This window comes from Aquila chrysaetos, chromosome 10 (assembly GCF_900496995.4).
Source record: "Aquila chrysaetos chrysaetos chromosome 10, bAquChr1.4, whole genome shotgun sequence".
Classification (NCBI taxonomy): domain Eukaryota; kingdom Metazoa; phylum Chordata; class Aves; order Accipitriformes; family Accipitridae; genus Aquila; species Aquila chrysaetos.
Genome location: NC_044013.1, coordinates 2,145,665 through 2,165,481, shown reverse-complemented (window position 1 = coordinate 2,165,481; position 19,817 = coordinate 2,145,665). Strand labels below are relative to the sequence as shown.

General features: G+C 42.9%; 1 protein-coding gene across 1 annotated transcript in view; it reads left to right on the top strand.

Moving 5' to 3' along the window:
- The window catches only part of VEPH1 (ventricular zone expressed PH domain containing 1), a 96,530-nt gene that overhangs the window by 43,740 nt on the left and 32,973 nt on the right, over positions 1–19,817 (top strand). The window contains exons 8-10 of the mRNA XM_030028909.2: positions 2,051–2,271; positions 9,011–9,220; positions 10,129–10,523. Coding sequence (XP_029884769.1) covers positions 2,051–2,271; positions 9,011–9,220; positions 10,129–10,523 — 826 coding nt within the window. The remainder of the gene's footprint in view (positions 1–2,050; positions 2,272–9,010; positions 9,221–10,128; positions 10,524–19,817) is intronic.

Below are 19,817 nucleotides of genomic sequence, written 5' to 3'. Positions count from 1 at the left end.
CTTTTGTTTGAAATAAGTTGACTTTTTCTTCAAAAAATCTCTTGCTTGTGATGCTCGGGCCATGTTCTGCCAAAGTCTCCCGTGTATTTTTATGGCCCAGCTGTATTTGGAATCAAACTTTCAGCAATTTTTTCTCCCCTGTTACGAGGTCTCAGAAGACAAGAGGTAATAATGTTATTGTCCTGCAGTGTTTGGAGTATGTGCATGGCATGTGACTTCCCCTTCTTTTCTGCTAACCCTTGGGAAGAAGAGAATTTTTCATTTTTGCCTTTGCTTGCATTTCAGCACAGGGTCTAAAAGCAAAATATCTCCCAATTTCTGTAACAATCTGCTGAGTACCAAGTGGGTTTCACTGAGCGGAGCCATCCCCAGTTAACCCAGTGGAGGATCTGATACGAACTCCTGAGTTAACTGCTGCTTTCTGTGCTGCTTTTCCCACTTAGATATTTTTAGGACTGTGGAACCTAACACGCTTAGGACAATTATAACAAAACAGAGGAACCCTAATGCATTTCTTCACCTTTGGGGTTTCTGTTTTAGTATGTGAATTTGTACACGTACATACAGAAATAGCTGGAACTGGAATTGTGTGCCCTTGCCAAGCAGAGATGATAAAGTATCTTTGCTAGAAAATATTTGCGTGTTTAATATTATGATCTGAAACAGCCCCTTTAATCCTAATTTGTGGGGGATGTGATCTCTCTGATATATTTGCGAGATCACATCCCCCTGAAAAATTGGCTAGCAAAACTTTGGCTACAGAGGGCATATCAGACTTCAGTGCATTGGCAGTGATTGATACAGCTGCCAGACAGTGCCTTATCACGTGTGATGAGATCTTAAAACAAAATCTCATTTTAAACTTCTCTTTGTTGCAGTGTTAGTCATGGGTCTAATCTGAGTGTTGCTCCTAAATGAATTGCTATGAAAGGAGAGAACCCCGGTGATTTACGAGGTGCTTTAATCTCTTGCCATTAGCGAGAAGAGATGCTGATAAGTCCCCCCGCTCCTGCCCGCTGCACCTCACTCCTCTGCCGACGCTGAGCCGGAAGAATCCTGCTTAGTCTGGGTAGCATCAGTGACGACAGGCTCTTAGGTGACACTGCTAAATATAGCAAATCAGCAACACCCAACAGGTCCAGAAAGGAAGTTGTGATTGGGAAATATTTTACGGTCTGAAAAATAGATTTCACTCCTGGCAAAGTATTTGTAACAGCTAATGGCATACGCGGAATTCACTGCAATTTCCTGGTGACCATTGATTATTTGCAGCTATGGAGTGGAGAGTAACATGGACAAAGCAAAAATCTGGACATTAGCCCATTAATACAATGAGGCTGTAACGAAGACACAAAACCGCAATCTGTCATGGGTCATGCAGTGCCACAAACCAGTGCAGACCTGAGCTGCAGGGTTTGTTAGGCTGAGGTCTGCCGGCAGGTTACAACATGTTTGTGTCCATGCTAATGCCTCTGCGAGTTCAATGTGCAACAGGTGGGGTATGGACACAAGGAAAAAGACCCTGGAGGAGAAGACCCTGTGAACTGGAGCAGCGTGCGTGAGCGCTTGGCCCCTTACAAGAGAGTTTGCCTGCCACAAACAGCACAGGATAAAGCAAAAAAAGGGTACAGAAACTGGGTACAGGGAGGTGGAGTAGCTTGGCCAGGCTCATAAGACTCCTCAAAGATGAAAGGGGAGCTAGGTCTGCTGCCGATGCTCCGATCACTGAGCCAGGCTGATCTACTACCCTAGAGCAAAGCAGGGCCCTTCAAAGAGGCTTTAGGGACTCTGACTTTACGTTTGAGGAGGAGACAAGGTGTACTGAAGTTAGGCTGGGTTAGGTAATACCAAGAGGTAGAAATGTAATGTCAATAGTACACAAAAATCAACTCTGTGTTTGATGCAGTTGCCTTTTTGTTAGTTATCATGGGGTAGCCACTACTCCCCAGTGACAATGCTTTAATCAGCAGCATGCACACAAACCTCCCTTGCACAAGCACGCAATAAATTAGTTTGTTTAAAATTGTTCTTGCCTCCTCGTGTTGTCTAGGAGCGAGCCAGAATATGCTTGATGTATTTGGTGAACCAGCTGGCCAACATGGAGCACTCGTTTCACCATATTCTTTTGCTGGAAATTAAGAGTCTCACTGACACCTTCTCGGGCATATTGGGCACCCAGAGCAGAGATATCTACCGCATGAGCAACAGTTTCACTGCCATAGCCAAACTCCTTGTCCGACAGCTAGAGAATGACAACACATCAGGAGCCAGGTAAAGCTAGTTTTTGTATGATAAAGCCACAGGTATCTCCATGGCTGTGTGAGGCTGTATAAACTTATGTTAAATATATTCAAGTTGGGATGAATGAACAATCAGCTGAAAGCAAGATGTACTGCAGTTCCTGTAAGTTGCTACGTTGCCACTTTCGTATTGATCTTGATATCCCTCGTGTACTGTTCCAGTATATACTCACTCAGCCATTGGGTTGTGTTATTTATAGGGTCAGGTAAGCATACAAAATAGTTTACAGGCACCTGATGGGCAGCATCCCTACTTGTAGAAGTAACCTGAGGTACGCATTTCAAATGCAAGCATAAGGATGATTGACACTAAGGCAGAAATCTGTAATAAAGAGTGACAGTAAGAGATGTAGGTGCACTGCAGACACCAGCTTCATGCTACCAGGCAGAATGACCTCTGAACATCATACAACAGAAATTGCGTCATTTGGCACTGAAGAATAAAGCAGCTGTTCAAGTTTTAGCACTTAAAGAATAGGAAGAAAGCCATGTCTCAGATAAGTAGACTAAGGCAATCTAAAAAGCTTCAGTTAAAAATAAATCTGTGAAGTCGGGCTACACAATTATCATTGAGTTTATTCTAGAAGATAACCACTGAAGCTGATGAGAACAATGACTGGCATAGCTCTGATAAAGGTTTGCTAAAAAAAGTCTGAGAAAAATTTCTCAAGCTTGTACAAAAAGATGTTCTGCTCGCTCAGCTTCTTTTAAATGTGTATCCTAAGGTTAAAGCATTGGGAGTGTTGCTGCATTCATCACTGTAAAAATATAAGTGTTATTTAAATATATGGTAGCAGTCACTTTTAATTAGGGAGAGACTTATAATTAGTACTGTGTACACTGAAATAGGTCAAGAGGGCACAAAGGAATAGTGATTCTTTGAAAAAATTTAACACAGATGTCAGAAAACTCATAACCATGAAGGATAGCCTTAGAGACAGACTTGTAGAGTTGGAGCCAAAACATTGAGGTCATTCGAGAAACAATTAATTGGTATCCTGGCGAGAGTTAAAAATGAAAAAGGAGAGGAACCCTGATATAGTCCCTTATTTTGCAACAAGGCTGTAAGAAACATCTGAACTTCACCTGGTGACAGAAACCTCAGCTGAAATCGAGCCCTCAGCACACGTTTTATTAAAAAAATTTTCATTGAAGATAGTGAAAAAGCCTAAGTGAAGATAGCAAAGCGAGCATGAAATGACATACATGTTTTTCAAACTAGTCAAGTTCAACTGTGAAGAAGAGTGTGCCACTTAGTGAAGGGGACCAGAAGGATATCATGTACTCTGGGAACTGCAATGAAGCAGGACAGGAAATGAGGCTTCAGTAACAAAGCATAATAATTATTTACACAGCCCATCGTGGTCCCTTGATTTATGGTAGAAAGATTACTTTATTTGCTAAAATGTTGTGATATTCCTATTCCTTATTCCTTTCTGTGATTAACATCTATCTCTAGAGCTGATAAAAAACAGTACAAAAAAAAAGATTTTCATTAAAATGTTCTTGCTGTGTTTCCCCATTTCTCTCTCAAATTACCCTTTGTTAAGGACTTGCTTTGTTGAGGAGTGGAAGCTTTATCTGTGTGAGTGTGGTTACAGATGCAAAATACTGTCTGGGTGGAGAGTCTAGGGGAGGAGAAGGGAGGAAATGATAATATTTTTCAGTGGATTTTTCAGAAAGCATCCTTATTTTCCTTCAGGAGAAAAACTGTACTAATTTTACTGAGCATGAAAGGAAAAGGCTTTGGTTGTTTGCTTGTTTAAGTTGCATTTGCTTCTGAGTGACAAGCTTGAACGCAGCCATGCGTAAGAGGGAATGAAAATGTAACTGCTGTCTTTGGAATATGAAAGCTACTGTGGGGTCAGAGGGCCAGACTTTGAAGGGTAATATGTAGGTGCAGATGATGGAAAATGAACCCACCTTATCCCAGGGCTGCAGTGGAGCAGCTCAGAGTTTATTCTGGTCTAAGGAAAGGCAGAGTTTGGCCTTAAGTCTGCAGTGGAAGGAACTTAAAATTCCTCCACACTATTTGTTTTGTTGTTGTCAGTTTTTAACATTTCTGTGGATAAATTGCTGCTTTTATGAGACAGGACAGTCCCTGTGATGCAGCTGTGCTCACCACAAGGCAGGCGTGAGTGTAGCCAGAAGTGATGGGAAGGAAAACCTGTTCCTCATGCTCCTGGGTAAAGAATTGCTTCCCGGGATGTGTCTGCTGCAGTGGGGTCTGCCCTGCATACAGCTGTCTTGAGCCAGTGGCAAGGCCTGGACCCTTTCAAACAAACCTTTCTGAAATTACTTCTTATTCTCTGACCGCTGCTTGAATTTTTTTTTTTTTTTTCCAAATTTTATCCCACCCCCCCAATCCTCTGTGACCCTGGTTGCTTGCAGCAGCCACCAGCTTGTGATCTCAATGTGGCTATAAGAGATCACAGTGAAACACTGATTTTTCACAATTACACTTTTTAGGTATTTGGTTTTACATTTCAGGCCTGTATCAAGCAAAGTGTCAGCTAAATAGGACAAGAACAAGTATGGCACAGCAATTAAGGCTAAAATGAGCATTCCTCTGCCGATTTAAGTGGAGTTTATTCTGACTTGTACTAGCGTTAAGTGGGACCAGTTCAGACATTGACATGGAAATACCTTCCTAGCCCCAGAGCTGCTGCAGTTACTGAACAGCAGTGTTTTTTAAAGAACAGCAATCCAGAGTATTTATGCTGTGAAAGGAAAATAGGATTTTAAAATGTGTGGCTGGATTATAACCATTCCTTCCAGAATCATGTGTTTACATAAGAAGAAACTGATTTCTTTAGAGCGATGGCTGGCTTGGAGTTGTTTGACACAGGAAATTTTACATGCAGTTAGTAGAGAGTATAATTAAAACCATGCGATGCTCTGTTGCCCCATACTGTCACAAAATTGCAAGTTATTCAGTCTCAGAGGTGCTTTTTAAGAACACATACAGAGTTTTAATGAACTGATCCAACCTAGAAGTATAGCATGGTCAATCAAAAGAAGGCAAGAAAGGAAGGAAAGAAAGAAAGAAAAATTAATGACCCTTCCAAGCCCTTGTTCTGGGTAAGAACTGAGCATAACAGGCTATACCAGTGCTACTTATTTTAGTGTAGTGGCTGGATGAAATTAGCTTTTCTCCTTAAAGCAGAGGATAGGTCTAGCACATGGCATCATTGAGCATTCCTCTACCATTCATTTGCCTTTCATTTTCTACAGTATTTGTCCTTCTTTAAATCAACATTCCTAGTGGTGAATAGAGCTGTAATAGCATCTAAGACTTTCCTATGCCAGTAAGGGACTACAGTGTGATTTAATTCAGTGCAGGCACCGAGAAGCATCCGTTCCCCTTGCCGCTCCGTGTCCTGCCTGGCCCGTAGGAGCAGCTGCCCTGCAGGCAGGCCAGGCAGCGTGTGCCACTGCCTGCTGCCTTGCGTCCGCCGGCATCAGCAATTAAAACATTCTGGCTTCCACCATTAGTACCTGTGAGAGCAGAGGCTGTGAGCGGCGCTGCGTGGGACGTGCCGGAGAGCGCAGCCTCCTGCTCCTGGTGACACCTCAGCCCTGAACGGTACCTGGCTGATGATGTTTCCGTGATCGTTCCTAGCAATGTTTGGAAGCTCCTGATGGGCTTCCCAACCGTGAGCCAGAGGTTTTGAGATCGCCATCGCTATCCACCACTTGCCGCCTTCAAACCTGCGTGTCGTATTTGAGGAGGTGATTATGTCTGTACATTGACAAACCACAAGGACCCACACTCAATTCATTTGTGTTGTCTCCATCAGAGCTGAAGCCCTGGAATCAATCCCATCTCGAGTGTATTTTTAGCAATTTCTATTTGTGTATGCTCTTTTTTCCCATTTTAAGCACCTGACTGGTGATGTTGATAATGGTGCTGGTGGCCTGGAGAAATGCTTTTCAAATTACTGTATAACTCTTGACTTGCTGACCTGTGTATTTAGGTTTCTTTCTACACAGAATTTAAAAGCAGTGAAACGATGGGTAGCATAGCACTATCTTTGCAAGCCAGGTCCTTATGATTTCTTGATAGGTTCATGCATCCTTTTCCTCTCGAAAACAGCCTGAGCTTTGGGGTAAGCTGATCCTGCTCCAGCAACCTCAGCAATGTACCGAATGCCTCTTGCCAAGATTTCAAACAATAGTTTATTTGACTGTTGCTGGAAGGGGAGGCCAGCAGGAAGGCCTGCCAGGCATCCCATTGGGTGCGGGGCGGAGGCTTCATTGAACATTTCGCTTAGGGTACATGATTTTGGCTTCCCGGGAATTGATGCGAGCACAAAGCGGGTACACGTGAGAGCAAGTGGTCCCGTGGGGCATACCCGGGGCTGAGCGCTCTGCCTCCCGCCCGCAGTGCTTGCAGTTGCTCTGAAATCCTGGGCACCAACAGGGTGAAAACTGAGGTGATAGCTCGAGGAGCACCAGGCAGTGATGAGCCCCATGTGCACTAACTTACTGCTGCTTTACGTACGGCAAACCGGATTAATTAATGTGTTTCTTTAGCAGAAACATTTTCTTGTCTATCCTTCACAAAGCCATCAGAGCTCAACGGGAGAATGCTGGACAAAAAGGTGCTGTTATAAAAGGCCATTTTTATTTCCAAACATCATCAAGGCTTGCTGGTTTGGGTCTGTCATTCATAAACCCCATCAGTCCATCAATCCCCTCTCCATAGCCAGAGGGCTTTAAATGTATTTACGTATGTAACAGACATTTTTCTTAGTGCTTAGTTCCCACAATGGGAGCAGTGTTGAGAGTTATATTGGAGTGACAGCTTTCTAATAAATTAAATCTTGTCCCACATCTCCAGAAAGATTTGTTAGTAAAGGTCATGCCACGGTTCTTTATTACAGAAGAATATTTTTTTTCAAAGTGTTCTGCAGTGTTAATGTATTATGAGATCTTGCCTAAATTAAAAACAAAACAAGACAAAACTTGCCAACTCCCCTGAGAAATATCCTGAGCTGCCTTTATCAAAACAAATGAAAAACTGCATTTTGTGATGCAGTATTCATGGTTGGTTTTTTTTAAAACATGCTTTTTTGTCTCCACAATTGGTAATTTGCAATACTTGGGAGTTTTTAATAGGCTTCCCAACTGTGAGCGTGACTTGTTGAGACTCTGGTGCTTTGAAAGTGCTCTGTTAAAACTCTCATTTGTGGCTTTACGTACCCTTATTTTACAGATTTAGCTATTCAGATGTTTGTTCATCAGGAAAAAAAGAAAACCCACAAAGAAATGGTCAGAAGGAAAACAAGCTTGTTTTAGAGCTGTGGGTAGTTTAAAAAGTAAATACTGTCAAATATCCCTTAATTCTCTAAGAGATTTCTGATTGCCTTTGTACTGTCTTCATGATTTTTTTGGTCCAGTTACTCCATAGTTGCAGGAGTAAGACGGGAACATGTAAATCTGCAGCAGAAGGCACCTCCCTGAAGAAGAGGGAAAGGAGCAACAGGGCTTTTGCCCCAGTGTGCTGTTGGTCCCCCAGGAAATTCAGTCCTGCTGCTGCTGCATAAAGGGCAAGCAGCACCTTCAAGGGAGAGTACAGATACCCAAGGTTTAGGTTTCTGGCAAATGGCCCGATATTTGGAGGAGCTGAGTCTCGCTGGGAGCTGTGTAGGAACCCAGCAAGCCCCGTTTTCAGAAGCCCTGTTTTGGGGAATCTAGCACTCAGACTGAAAACTTTGATCTAGGAAATGTAGTTTTGGGCATGGAAACGGCTGCCCTTGGCGTAGGGTGAGACATCGGTGTGTCTCCCCTTGCCCTGGGCCGGGGTGGCGGACCTTTCATCCTGGGACCCTTCTGCAGAGGGTTTCTGCTGCGCCCGAGGGCTTTGGCCAGCAGTGATTACTGCCCCTGCGGCAGCACGGCTGGGCCTCCAGCGAAGACAACGTTTTTCACTGGTCAGAGCATATTTTAATGTCTAGAAAGCAGGTCTTTACCAGCAGTATATTTGACAGCAGATTTCTTTTTGTCCTTTAAGATTAACAGCTTCCCTTCAATTTATTTTAAATTTAAAGTTGACTTTGAATTTTGCATTAAAAGGTTACATATTCAAAGACTAACATAACGATAAATTTAAAATAAAGCAGCTTGTCCTGCAGTCCTACAAGTTCATTTTAACTCTTCATTTCTCATTCTCTTTTGCTGAACTTCAGTCACGTTGCTTGGAACTTTTCCTGAGCCTGTTTCTGTCCATGTGCTGAGTTTTAAAAGATACTTTTCTTACTCGGAGTACAATAATGTGGTAGGAACTGCATGTACTTTTGTCAAACCTTTAAAACCACAGATTTCTATAAACTCTGCAATTAGCTTGACTTTTGGTTTACAAAAATAATGTAATAAGCCGCTGTTTAGCAAGCCTGAGAGAATGGTTTAAGTTCAGTTGAAAACCTTTTTGCTATGGGACTATCAGGGAAAGAGTTGGATTTTGCTTCTGCAGATATAGCACATGCAGTTTCTAATCCAGGGTTGTCAGAGATGTTCAATGTTTCTGATCCATCTGACGGAGACATTGATCTAGAATATGTTTCTGCAAATGATTAATTAACCTCTAAGAGAATCTCTGCTGAAACATAATTATTTTACCAGATACATAATACAGGTCACAGGCAGAAATGCAGCATCAGTATGAACACAATGTACCATGGTTAAATCTCTGCTTTTTACTTCCTTAGGATGGAAAATGATACTGGAACAGAATCCCCTATACCACTGGATGATTTAAAATCTGTTATGAATGGAAATGAAGAAGATGAAAAGCTTCAAGTTAAAATACAGGCTTTTGAAGAGAAAATAAATGTCGACAACAGTACTCCTGGCTCAGTGCGGAGATACAGTTTAGGCCAGGTTTCTAAAGAAGAAAGGAAGGATATGAGATTTAACAGGTATGGCCCTGTAAAATGTGTGAGTGGTTTTCATGAATATCAGTTTTGTAATAAACCTTTATCCAAACATTGAGAATTTGGTCTGCTTGCATGATACCTGTGGGCATCATAAGTCTACTTTTAACCAAGTTTCGTATCCATGAATTCAAGGGCTGGATAAAATCTTTCTAGATTATTTATTTAATCTCTTCTGTGCCCTAAAACAGCACAAGGGATAGGAAAATATTTGCATACAGATATTACTAGAAAGGAAGATAGAGACCTTCCTTAGGGTATTATTGCTCATACGTATCAAATGTTGGAATCAAATTTTGCCCATGCACTGTGTGAGATGAGTGTGACTCTCCCAGGTGAGAAAAGGGCTCAGACAGCAACGTGCACCCATGGTCTCATTAGGCTGCCTGTGCACTGCAGCTTCACAGCAGAGGTTTTCTCTTCCTGCTCCAGTATTTGCCCTTTCAGTCACTTTGCTTCCACCCTTCTTACTCTTACGGAGGCTGAACTTCATCCTCAGCATATAGGTACAGGGCAATGAAGAGCTGGAGGCTGAATCTTGGTTCAGTTAAATGGCTGCTGGATGGCATTTTTATGATGTGATCAATAAAGCATATACTTCAGTCCTGGGGTTATAAGTTTCTTGCAGATAGGTTGACTAGCTCCCTCCATGTCATGCAGATGTTGTGATATATGGATATTATTTAGTTTCATTTGCTTATTAAAGCTGTGGCTTGAGTTTTGCTTTTGAAATGCATATTTACCACAAGATACTTGCCTCTGGCTAAATGAGCCCCACACCCAGCTCTCTGAACCAGCTGCACAGAGGTAACTCGGAAGAGCATGTGTTCGCGTGATTTTTTGTGTCTTACCTCTATTCCAAAATATTTTTTCTCTCCTTAATCACCTTCCAGGTCCAAAAGCCTCGCTTTGCATGCAGTCCGCGCGAAGGGGGTAAACTCAGAGAGTGGACAGGACGAGGAGAACAGGGAGATAACTGCTGGTATCTCCTTCACCGAGATCTACATTAGCCAAGAAAATGACAAATTGCCTTTTAGTGTTGATACTGAAGCAATGCAACTGGGAAATTCTTTGGTTTCACACCAAAGTATCGATTACATGGAATCAGCAAATTTGCCAGAGTCTACTAAAGAAAAGACCCTCGAAGGAAGCGCAGAGGCAGTGACACGACCTGTGGAATACCAGGACAAGCTCTACTTGCACTTGAAGGAAAACCTGGGTAAAGTGAAAGCATATGTCACAGAGATGGGGAGGAAAATTCCTATCCCCGATCAATGTGTTATTGAAGGTAAGAGGTCTGAGCCTTTCCAATTGCAAGAACTTTACACCGAAAGTCCTCCCAGGGTTCAAGCAAATGGGTAGCAAAGATCCTCTAGCACAGAGCTCATGGATGGGGAGGAACATTAGTTTAATAAAACAATGTCATTCACAAATTGCAGTGTTTTGAAATCTTCCAGGGCTGTTGTTCTTTCCTTCAGGGGTATAGTGCAATCCCCACCTACCCCAGATTCCCATGAAGGTTAACATGAGGATTGCCTTTTGGCTGTCATAGAGAACGAACCTCGAGCTCTCTGGAAAAGGGCAGGACCTGTCACACTGAGCCGAAGAGCCATGGCTGTTGGCTACAGCTGGCAATACCTCTGGGCACGTCTGCAGGGCAGGCAGGCAAGGGGAATGTCACCCAGCTCCAGGCTGTAGGTTACGGAGCTGTGTTAACAGTCGTGGAGCGTCGAGTGCAACGGAGTGCACGTGCCATGGGTCGGACTTGGCCACGCAGGCGTGTGGGTAAGCACGTGCCAATACTTAAGCCTTCTTCTTGGCCTGCTGGGTTGGTCTAGAGCAGATCTGTATCTTCTTCCTCATTATTATCATATTATTAAATCAGTTGACTTACAAGATACCCCAGAAATGAAGCAGGTCAGGACCCTCAGGTCAGTACATTTCAGTCCAGACATAAAGCTCCTTGAAGGCGCAACAGAATGCGATCTCCAGTGCTTTGGGTTGGGTTGGATCCTATCTCACCCCTCCCTAGGGTTGTTTAATATTTTCTGCTTTCATCAAGGGTGGGTATTTGTTTTCAAGTGTGAGGAAGCTGGTTTTGTGAGATTGCGGGGGAGGTGGGCGATACACTGCAAGACGGGTCTTTGATACTCCTCTTTGAAGTAAATACTTTAGGTTGGGTTGTGAACCTCTTGCTTATACTGAGCAGCAGTCACTCCCTTTAACATGAATTTGTGTGCATCTAACTGCTTGCTGGTGGTCGTGAGCTATTTACAGCCCAACCCTTCAATGGGTCACACTGATTTCAAAGAGTAGCTGACTCAATAAATTAAATTAATTTTCAGTCACTTAAAATATCATCTTCTAATACTATGTAACTTGAGGTCTATCAAATATCAACTTTTGTTGATAAAATATTTGTCTGTTTACTTTTTCAGTGGTCAAGAAGTTGAAAAGCAGTTTCCACTCATAAAAGGGTTATAACTATATATGTTTTAAAAGCTTATGTTTCTGAAGAATTTCCTAAATATCTTAAATTCCAGGTTTACTATTTGAAACAGTTATTTGGTAGAATTAATGATAAAACTTTTGTTTCATAAAATTACAGTGGAAACATGAGAATGAACAATCTGGCTTTTGAAGTGCTGAATGCTATGACCTTGCACTAATCAAATACAGTATGTTGAATACTTTTAAATGTATTGCTTAGTTTCCTTTCTGAAGTACCTATTATGATGTGTTCTAAGCATGTGGCTATTTCTAAATTCATTCAAACTATTGTAATTTCCTGAAAATCCTCAACTAGCATTCTTAGGGAAATTCTTTGAGCAGGGACACATGTGCAGAACAGGAGATTTATGTGACTCATTCTAAATATGTTGAAGAAATGCAGTCTGGCTCATTACGCAGGGGACAGCTTTGTTAATATTTCAGATATTACGTAAACCACTCCATCAAAAACATTGTAGTTATTGGACTTCTGTGATTCTCGCACACTATAAAGGCCCATTCAAATGTATCTGTTTTACTTTTCAAATAAGATGTTTAGAAAATAGTAAAAGAAAGTTAGAAAATATTAACATACATAGTTGGCTAATTTTATTTTGGTTATGTATGAGTTTGTTGAACTGGAAATTTATTAAGTAAAATGTGGAAAATATGAAAAGATAGGCACTTCAGAGCAATCTCCTGTGAAACAGAGTACTTGAAGGAAACAGTGGCAAAATGCGTTGCAAGAAAATAGCACTGCAGTGTGCCAATAAGGGAGGGTGCAAGTTTCCCCACATACCCTTTCATTAGAGTCATGCCTTTCCTGGGCTTTCAAGTGGCAGCTTGCACACAGGTTAACAGAGCATTAATGTCAGTTGTAAGAATTTCTGAGTAATGATAGGTCAAATTCTGTTCACTTAAACAGAATTCAAACCCTTGCTTGCATTTCTAATGACAATGATGTCTAACCTTTGGGCAGACTGTGAACACGGTGAATTCCCTATTGCTTAAAACTGAGACTGGGTGGCATCCCCGAAAGGGTGCTGTGATGACATACTGGTGAGGACAGAAGAAGCTTGCGTGCCTTTGGGTACACCCAGAATTAGCGTGCATGGCCCCTGCTAGATCTCGGGGCACAAGAGCAGTAGGAATGAAAGCAAGAGGCTGCTGAAGGTTTTCCAAATGCAGAGTCACTGCCTTGCAGAAAGACAGAGAACATTCAGTTCAGTGCTCAGCAGCTGACAGAAAAGCAGATGGACAAGAGAAGAATTATTAAGAAAAACAGATAGATTAAATGACATCATTATGTCATTGTCTGCATTAATTGGAGCCTGAATCTTGAAGGACAAAATAGACCGGTAGCAGGAGTATGAGGATAATCAGAGACCTCCACATGAAAAAAAATGGACTCGGACTCCACAGCCCGGAAAAAAGACAGCTGATAGAGATCTGCAATATCGTGAATGACTGAGAAGATTAATTGGGAGTGCTGGCTCACTGTCTGTCCTAATACAGGTACTAGAGAACATGTAATGACGTTGTCAGGAAGCAAATTCAAAATATACAAAATAGGCACCTCTTAACACATAATTAGATACATGTAATTAAATGGCAGAACTGATTGCTACAGTACATACATAAATATGCTGAAAGGGTACCTGGTTTCAAAAGTGATTAGGTAAATTCATGGATTAGAGCCATTCAAGGGTTATCAAAATACCACCCCTGACTCTGGAAATGCCAGAGCCACAGATGGAGGTACCAGGAGGGAAATTACTGCTGTGTGCTTGTTCTGTTCTTGCCCTCCTCGCTTACAGCTCTTTTACATGCCCTTTGCGAGCTAATACCAGGATAAGGTACTGGTGGGACTTTCTGACTCGAATCAGAATTGCCATTCCAACATCCCTCGAAAGGGCAAAAATTGAGAAAATTTGGTTTGTTAACCAAAGGAGGAGAAAAGTGAGGGAGGACCTAATAAGAATTTTCAGCTCTGTGCAAGACAGTTAAGGGAACAGCCCATGGTGGACAAGGCAAGAAATAATGAACTTATATACCAATAAAAAAGATTCAGCTTAAACAGTAGAAAAAGCTGTCTGGCTTGCGCTGGCAGAGGAGGTTGTGGAGGTTAAGGAAAGCTGGAAAGGTGGCCAAGGCAAGGCAAGGCTGCGAGGTTTGACAGATCTGAAAAAGGGTTGGTGCTCCTTAAAACATTTCTGGTTTTTTTCACATACATCAGTTGATTTAACATAAGAGTTTGTTTCTTCTGAAGCTTGCCTTACACCATCAGCCAGCTGCACTGCTACTACAACTCCCAGTGTCATAGGCACTCTTGACTCTGAGTGTGGGTAAGGGGGCAGATCCGATGATGGCTCCAGGTCTCCTGCATGTCTTTGATTGCATCCTCTGCTCTGTAATATTGTCTGTGATTTGCAAATTTTCTTTTTTGCTCTTGAGTCAGACATTTGCTGTGTAGGTCTTAGCCCTCACAAAATATTTTTGCTTTACAGGGTGTGTTTTTTCCATCTCTTTGCTTACTTATAAGCTCAATCAAATTATATTTAAAAATTTATGTAATATTAACTCAAGTGTTAGATGTCACAGGTGTGAAGGGATACAGGTTAAGAACTGTGAGGGTGGATCCATGATCTGTCTGTGACAGTTTGAAGATGCCTCCTATACACGTTGAAAAATTGACATGTCCTCAGCTCTGTTATCTCGTTTAGTGTTTACTATTCTTGGCTGCATGTGCTTCAGGCAGAGAACAGTTGTGAATTGGGTGATGGTCCTACAGCAGAAGCAGGGTTAAGACCGGGCTGTTGGCCAGAATGTCTTATACTAAGAAAATGGTCAAGTTGAGGGTGTTTTGAAGAATAGACAAGCTACAGCAGCTTACCAGATGTGTGTGTGTATGTGCATAAGTGAGTCTTTTAGAACTAACACTGCAGTCAGAGAGGGAATTTAAACTGGGGCAGAAAGAAGTATCCAAACCCACAAAAGTCCATTTATTTTAGCTTGTTTCAGTTTGGGGCTGATGATTTTGTTCAGTTCCTGCTTAGTTTGAACCACTTTGCCCAGATTCGCATCTCTGCCATACCTTAAGCAATGTCAAGGCATTCTTTTATGTCATGTTCGTCACTTTAATCCTCTTAATCCTGCGGATCTTTTCTAAAAAAAAAAAAAATTAAAAAAAAAAAAGCGCCACCATATTCGTCAAGCACTTTAGCTTCCATGGAGCTAAGCAAAGTAGTTTTCACCAGCCCATATTTTTCCAGATGGTTTGTGATCTTATATCTTATCAGTACCTCCAGGATCTTGCAGATGGCAGTGGCCCAGACTCGTGCATCTATAATTTCCTGAATACTCCCGAGTTTGGTTATTGCTTTTCAGCGTACAGTGGGCAGGATTTCCGCTGCCTCAGTGTGGCTGGGATCCCGGTGATTAAGAACAAGAGCCCGTGTTCAAGATCCCTGCGTTGCATTTGCAGTTTCTCCACTGGCTGCAGTAGGTACTCTCTGAAAGGTCCTTCAGCCTTTCTGCTTTTCTAGGTCTCATGTACTTGTCTGGGGAGATAGTGCTGGCAATGGTTTGAGTATGTTCCTTTGAAAGGCTTAGGTGAAAGATGGCATTCCTGTGTTAGGCATTATTGGTGTTATGACCTGCCAGAGTTGGTTTGGGGAGTGCCACAACATCCAGCTGAGACCTGAGCCCGCTCTGTTTTACCTGCTGTAGCCCCAATTCCCCCTGCATGCAGCACAGGGCTCTTGAGCAGCGGGCAGGCTCCACCTCCTCTAGCCTTGCTGGGTCTCCCCTCGAACCCTGCAGGGTGGATGATTTTTGACTTCTTCTTGTTTCCCAGACATGTAGGGTTGGTGAATCAAATGCATGGCCATGTGTATCCTGCCTCTGGGAGCGGCTGGTGTCAGATGGTTCCCAGACACAAGCCTGTATGGCTGCTGGATTTGATTATAACTTGAGGGCAGGTCCTTGTTTTCCACTCTAGTTCTACTTGCTCTTTAGATAATGAGGATAAGAATGCCACCATTGATGCCTACAGCTCAGAGCACTGAGTGTCAAGCAAGCTGTTGGACAGAAAGCATTTGATAATATCTGTGTGTAGAGGATGCTGAAGGATTTGTACACCTCCAGCCTGCCTACCCTCCTTTTCCAAAGGATAGAGCCCAGGGAGATGTAATGCATCATTCAGTCCTCGGTCACTGAAGGCACATTCAAAATGCAATGCCATCCAATGAAAAATATTATAACCATTTTACAGTAGTAAGTCACTCCTGGCTCCTTAGTGCCCTACAGGAGGAAATACAAACAGCAAGCATTTTGTGAGATTAATGACAGAATGCTGAAAGAGGAGGAGGCAGCAGGGGAAACAGGTTGCAGTACGCTGGCCCTAAATCTGGTTGTTATTATGTTTTGTGCTGTACTGAGAGATAATCGGTACCATATGATGGTGTAGATGGAAAAGCTCATTGCTCCCCTGCAGTGCTCACCCCTGCACTGGTCTGATAAATTCCAGCATTCCATAAGCCAAACGTTGATTTGGAACAGATGGACCTCTGGTCCTTCAGTGGGATCACAAAGTTGCATAGGCTCAGGCCAGCATTTCCAGAGATCAACTCTGCTGCTGCTAGGCCAAAAAAAAATATTAGTTGGCATTTTATTCTACAGGACTGGTATTTCAAATGCATCCCAAATGTGAGGACAGCAGTGAGAATGGAAGTGCTAACTCACAGGATGGCCATCGTGCTCACGGTGATCTGCGTCGTCAGACCGTGGAGAAACTCCCAGCACAACGGGGAGCGTAATAGGAACATGAACGCGCTCATAACTTGCCGCCCTCACATACGTGATAATAGCAAATCATGTGTGCTTTACACCTAATCTGGAAGCATCAATTTAAACAGGCTGCTCTCCAGATGCACTTTACCTGGTAGCTGGGAGATTCCTGGTTGGGGTGGTGGTATCACTCTCCTGGGGGAAAAGCCAAACCAGAGGACTTTGACTTCTGAGCTTCTGGGTCGTACAAGGATGGAGCTAACGGTTCCTCCAGGAGCTGCCTGTGCCCGCTCTGCCAGGCTGGGGGTCCTGGGCAGAGGCACCCAAGGGATGCGGGTGGGACACAGAGGAGCCCGGCAGTGGCAGGAGTGGGACATTTTCCCAGGACCCCGCTTTCCTGCGCACGCCTTGTGGGCTCTTTGCGCTTCAGGCATCGACACAGGCAGCGGAAAGGTAAATGCACTTTTGCTTCTGAAGATGGGACAACGTGGCAGAGAGATTTTACTGGTGTACCTTCCCAAATGACAGAGGCTTTTCATTGCCCTGATGGTAAAGGGAAGGAAGATAGAGGGGTTTATAAAGTTAAGCTAATCTGTATGTTGTCAAACGTGGCTTTCGCCACTCAGATTTGGACCCAGTGTATTGAGTGCGTTGTAGTGGCTGTCCAGACCCCATTATAGTCATGCTTTCTTCATTAATTTTTGTGTAACTTACTGGAGGTGAAGTCTGTTGGCCTGAGTTATGGCATGCATGCAAAGGTAGTAGTGTTAAAAAAAATACATAAATCAGCATTTCTTGAAGCTGGTTGCTTTAAAAATTAGCATTTTCTCCTATAAACATATTTATTGTTTGCATACTTATTTGTAATCCAAACTGAAAAGATCAGGCAAAGGAAACTGAGGAAGCTGAAAAATGCTTAAAACTTAAATTTAAAAAGTTGTATCCATTTCTTATTCCCTGGTTTCATGTTATGGGTGGGTTTGATTCTGTTTGGGAAATTTATGAACATACTTTCACTTCTATTAACAGATTTTATTTAATAGTAAAGGATTACCAATGTAAATCAAATAATGCATTAACTGTTCCCAGAACCAGTGACTCTGTACCTACTTGCCTGTGTCCCTCCTGGTTTAGCCCAGCATGTTAAGCTGGAATAAACAACAATTAACAACTCTATTGACATTCTTCTGTTTATATTTTGTTCTTTTTCCCCAGGCACAGCCACTTAGTAGTGAACTTTAAAATTGCAACATATATTCTCTTGTTTCCTGTAAGAAAAACAAGTAGTTACTTATTCTCTTGCTAGAAGTTTGAGACTTGCCAACAGATGTGATGAGAAATGTTTCTTGACTGGGAGGAGAGTTTCCTTGGGATCTTCATCAGTCTCTGCCATCTGGGGCATTTGGTGACTATGGGGGGGCGGGGGGGGGGGGTGTTGTGCCTAGCATTGCCTTTCACATATTCTTCATGTTATAAAATCCTTTCCTTGTGTTACTCGGACTCTCCTTCCAAGCCAAAGCCAGCCTGAGGAAGGAGGAGAACTCATCCTTCTTTATGGAGAAGATGTGCCCAAGTGTTACCAGCTGCTGCTGCCAGCGAAGCAGGAGAGCAGGACGTGGGTGCAGCGGGGTACGATGCCCAGGGGCATGCTGAGATGAGAAGCTGCTTGAGCGGAGGGATGCACAGAGCTCTAAAATGTCGTGGTTTAGGTTTGCTCTTAGGTGCTCGTCAATAGGGATAATTCATAGTAGTTGGATAAAACAGGCACTTGTTCTGCCTGTTCAGTGTGTTACCCCAGATACTCAGCAGCAGTAGATATGACTTTGCTGCTAATGAGATGAAGCAGAGCTATGAACTTTTCTCCTTTCCTGAGTTAACTGAGCTGGTGCTTAGCCTGAACAAAACTCTCATCAACGTACGCAGACTTCTCACCTAATAAACCTGCTTTGCACCAGAGCTCCCTGGCCTCTCCCTGAGTGTGGGGCAGATCCAGGCTGACCACTGTTCCACCTAGACACGGGGTCACAGGCTGAGATCCCGTGTGCTGAGAAATTGGTGTCTCTGCTGTTACCAAAGGGAGTGCTGACAAGATGCACAAAATGTGCCGTAATTCTGAGAAAGTCAGAGTGTGGCTCAGCCGACAGCGGCTCACAGGTGCATGAGAAGCTCATTTTTCATGCAAGTAATACAGCAGCAGCGTGGCTCGGGGGGTGACTGGCGTTCAGACCAGGGCAGTGTGTGCGTTCACCCGTCTAAGTCAATGCCACAATGAAGACATACCTGGTGTCACATCATCTTGTCCCTGAAGTGTCCTTTTCCTCCTCGTGCAGTATGTTTTGATACGTTGATATGTACAAGGGATTTTCCTGGCCCAAGAAAAATGACTGTATCCATTGTTCAGCTCCAAGAGCTAGCACTCTTAAATAGTCATATGACAAGTCTGTCTCTGGGTTTTTTTCTTTTCTTTTTCTTTTCCACAGTCAAAGCCTCTGTGAGCCCAAGCAGTATAGAAGTGCTATTAGAGTCACAGATCTAGTGGTTGAAATGGTGTTTCCATAAATCCTAATTTAGGTCATGGGGTAGGTTACTCAGTGAAATAGAAGTTCACATAAACATCCTGCTTCAAATTTGCTTTCCACATTTAGAAGCAACAGTAGTTTTTAAAGTACAGAACTGGTTCTAGAGTCTGTAAATGCGTAGCTTAAATATGACCAATGTAATAGGCTTAATGTCCTCAAGGAAATCAGTTAATTTTTTGCTTCCTCTCTCCCCTACATACTTTTGACCAATTATTTTAAAGAGTTGCAGATCCATCTTTGCCATAATTTGGACTTCATTGCTTTAAATCACATCAAAAGGACCTTTAGTCGACATTGGATTACCAGCACTTGCCAAGATGTGCTGTGTGCTGGGGGAGCTGTTGCAGAGCAAGTAGGTTTTGTTGACAGGAGTCTCCTGTGTGTTGTATCTTACTGATATCCTGAAAGGTTCTTGGGGCTAAATTAATCTTTCCTTACCAGGCGAAGTCAGGGTGAGCAGTTATGTGTTTCCACACGTGCAATTACACAGAGATTCAGGGAACTAAGTTGTCTCCACCTTTGTAGGCTGAGACTGGTTTCTTTTCACCTTCAAAGCTTTTCCACTAACTCAAGCCTGTAAGTGTTGTTTTGGGGTTTTTGTTGTTGTTCTTCCTAGCAAAAACATTTGTATGCTGCCCTTCATAGACGAGGCACTTCAGGACATGGTTTAGTGGGCATGGTGGTGTTGGGTTGACGGTTGGACTCGATGATCTTAAAGGTCTTTT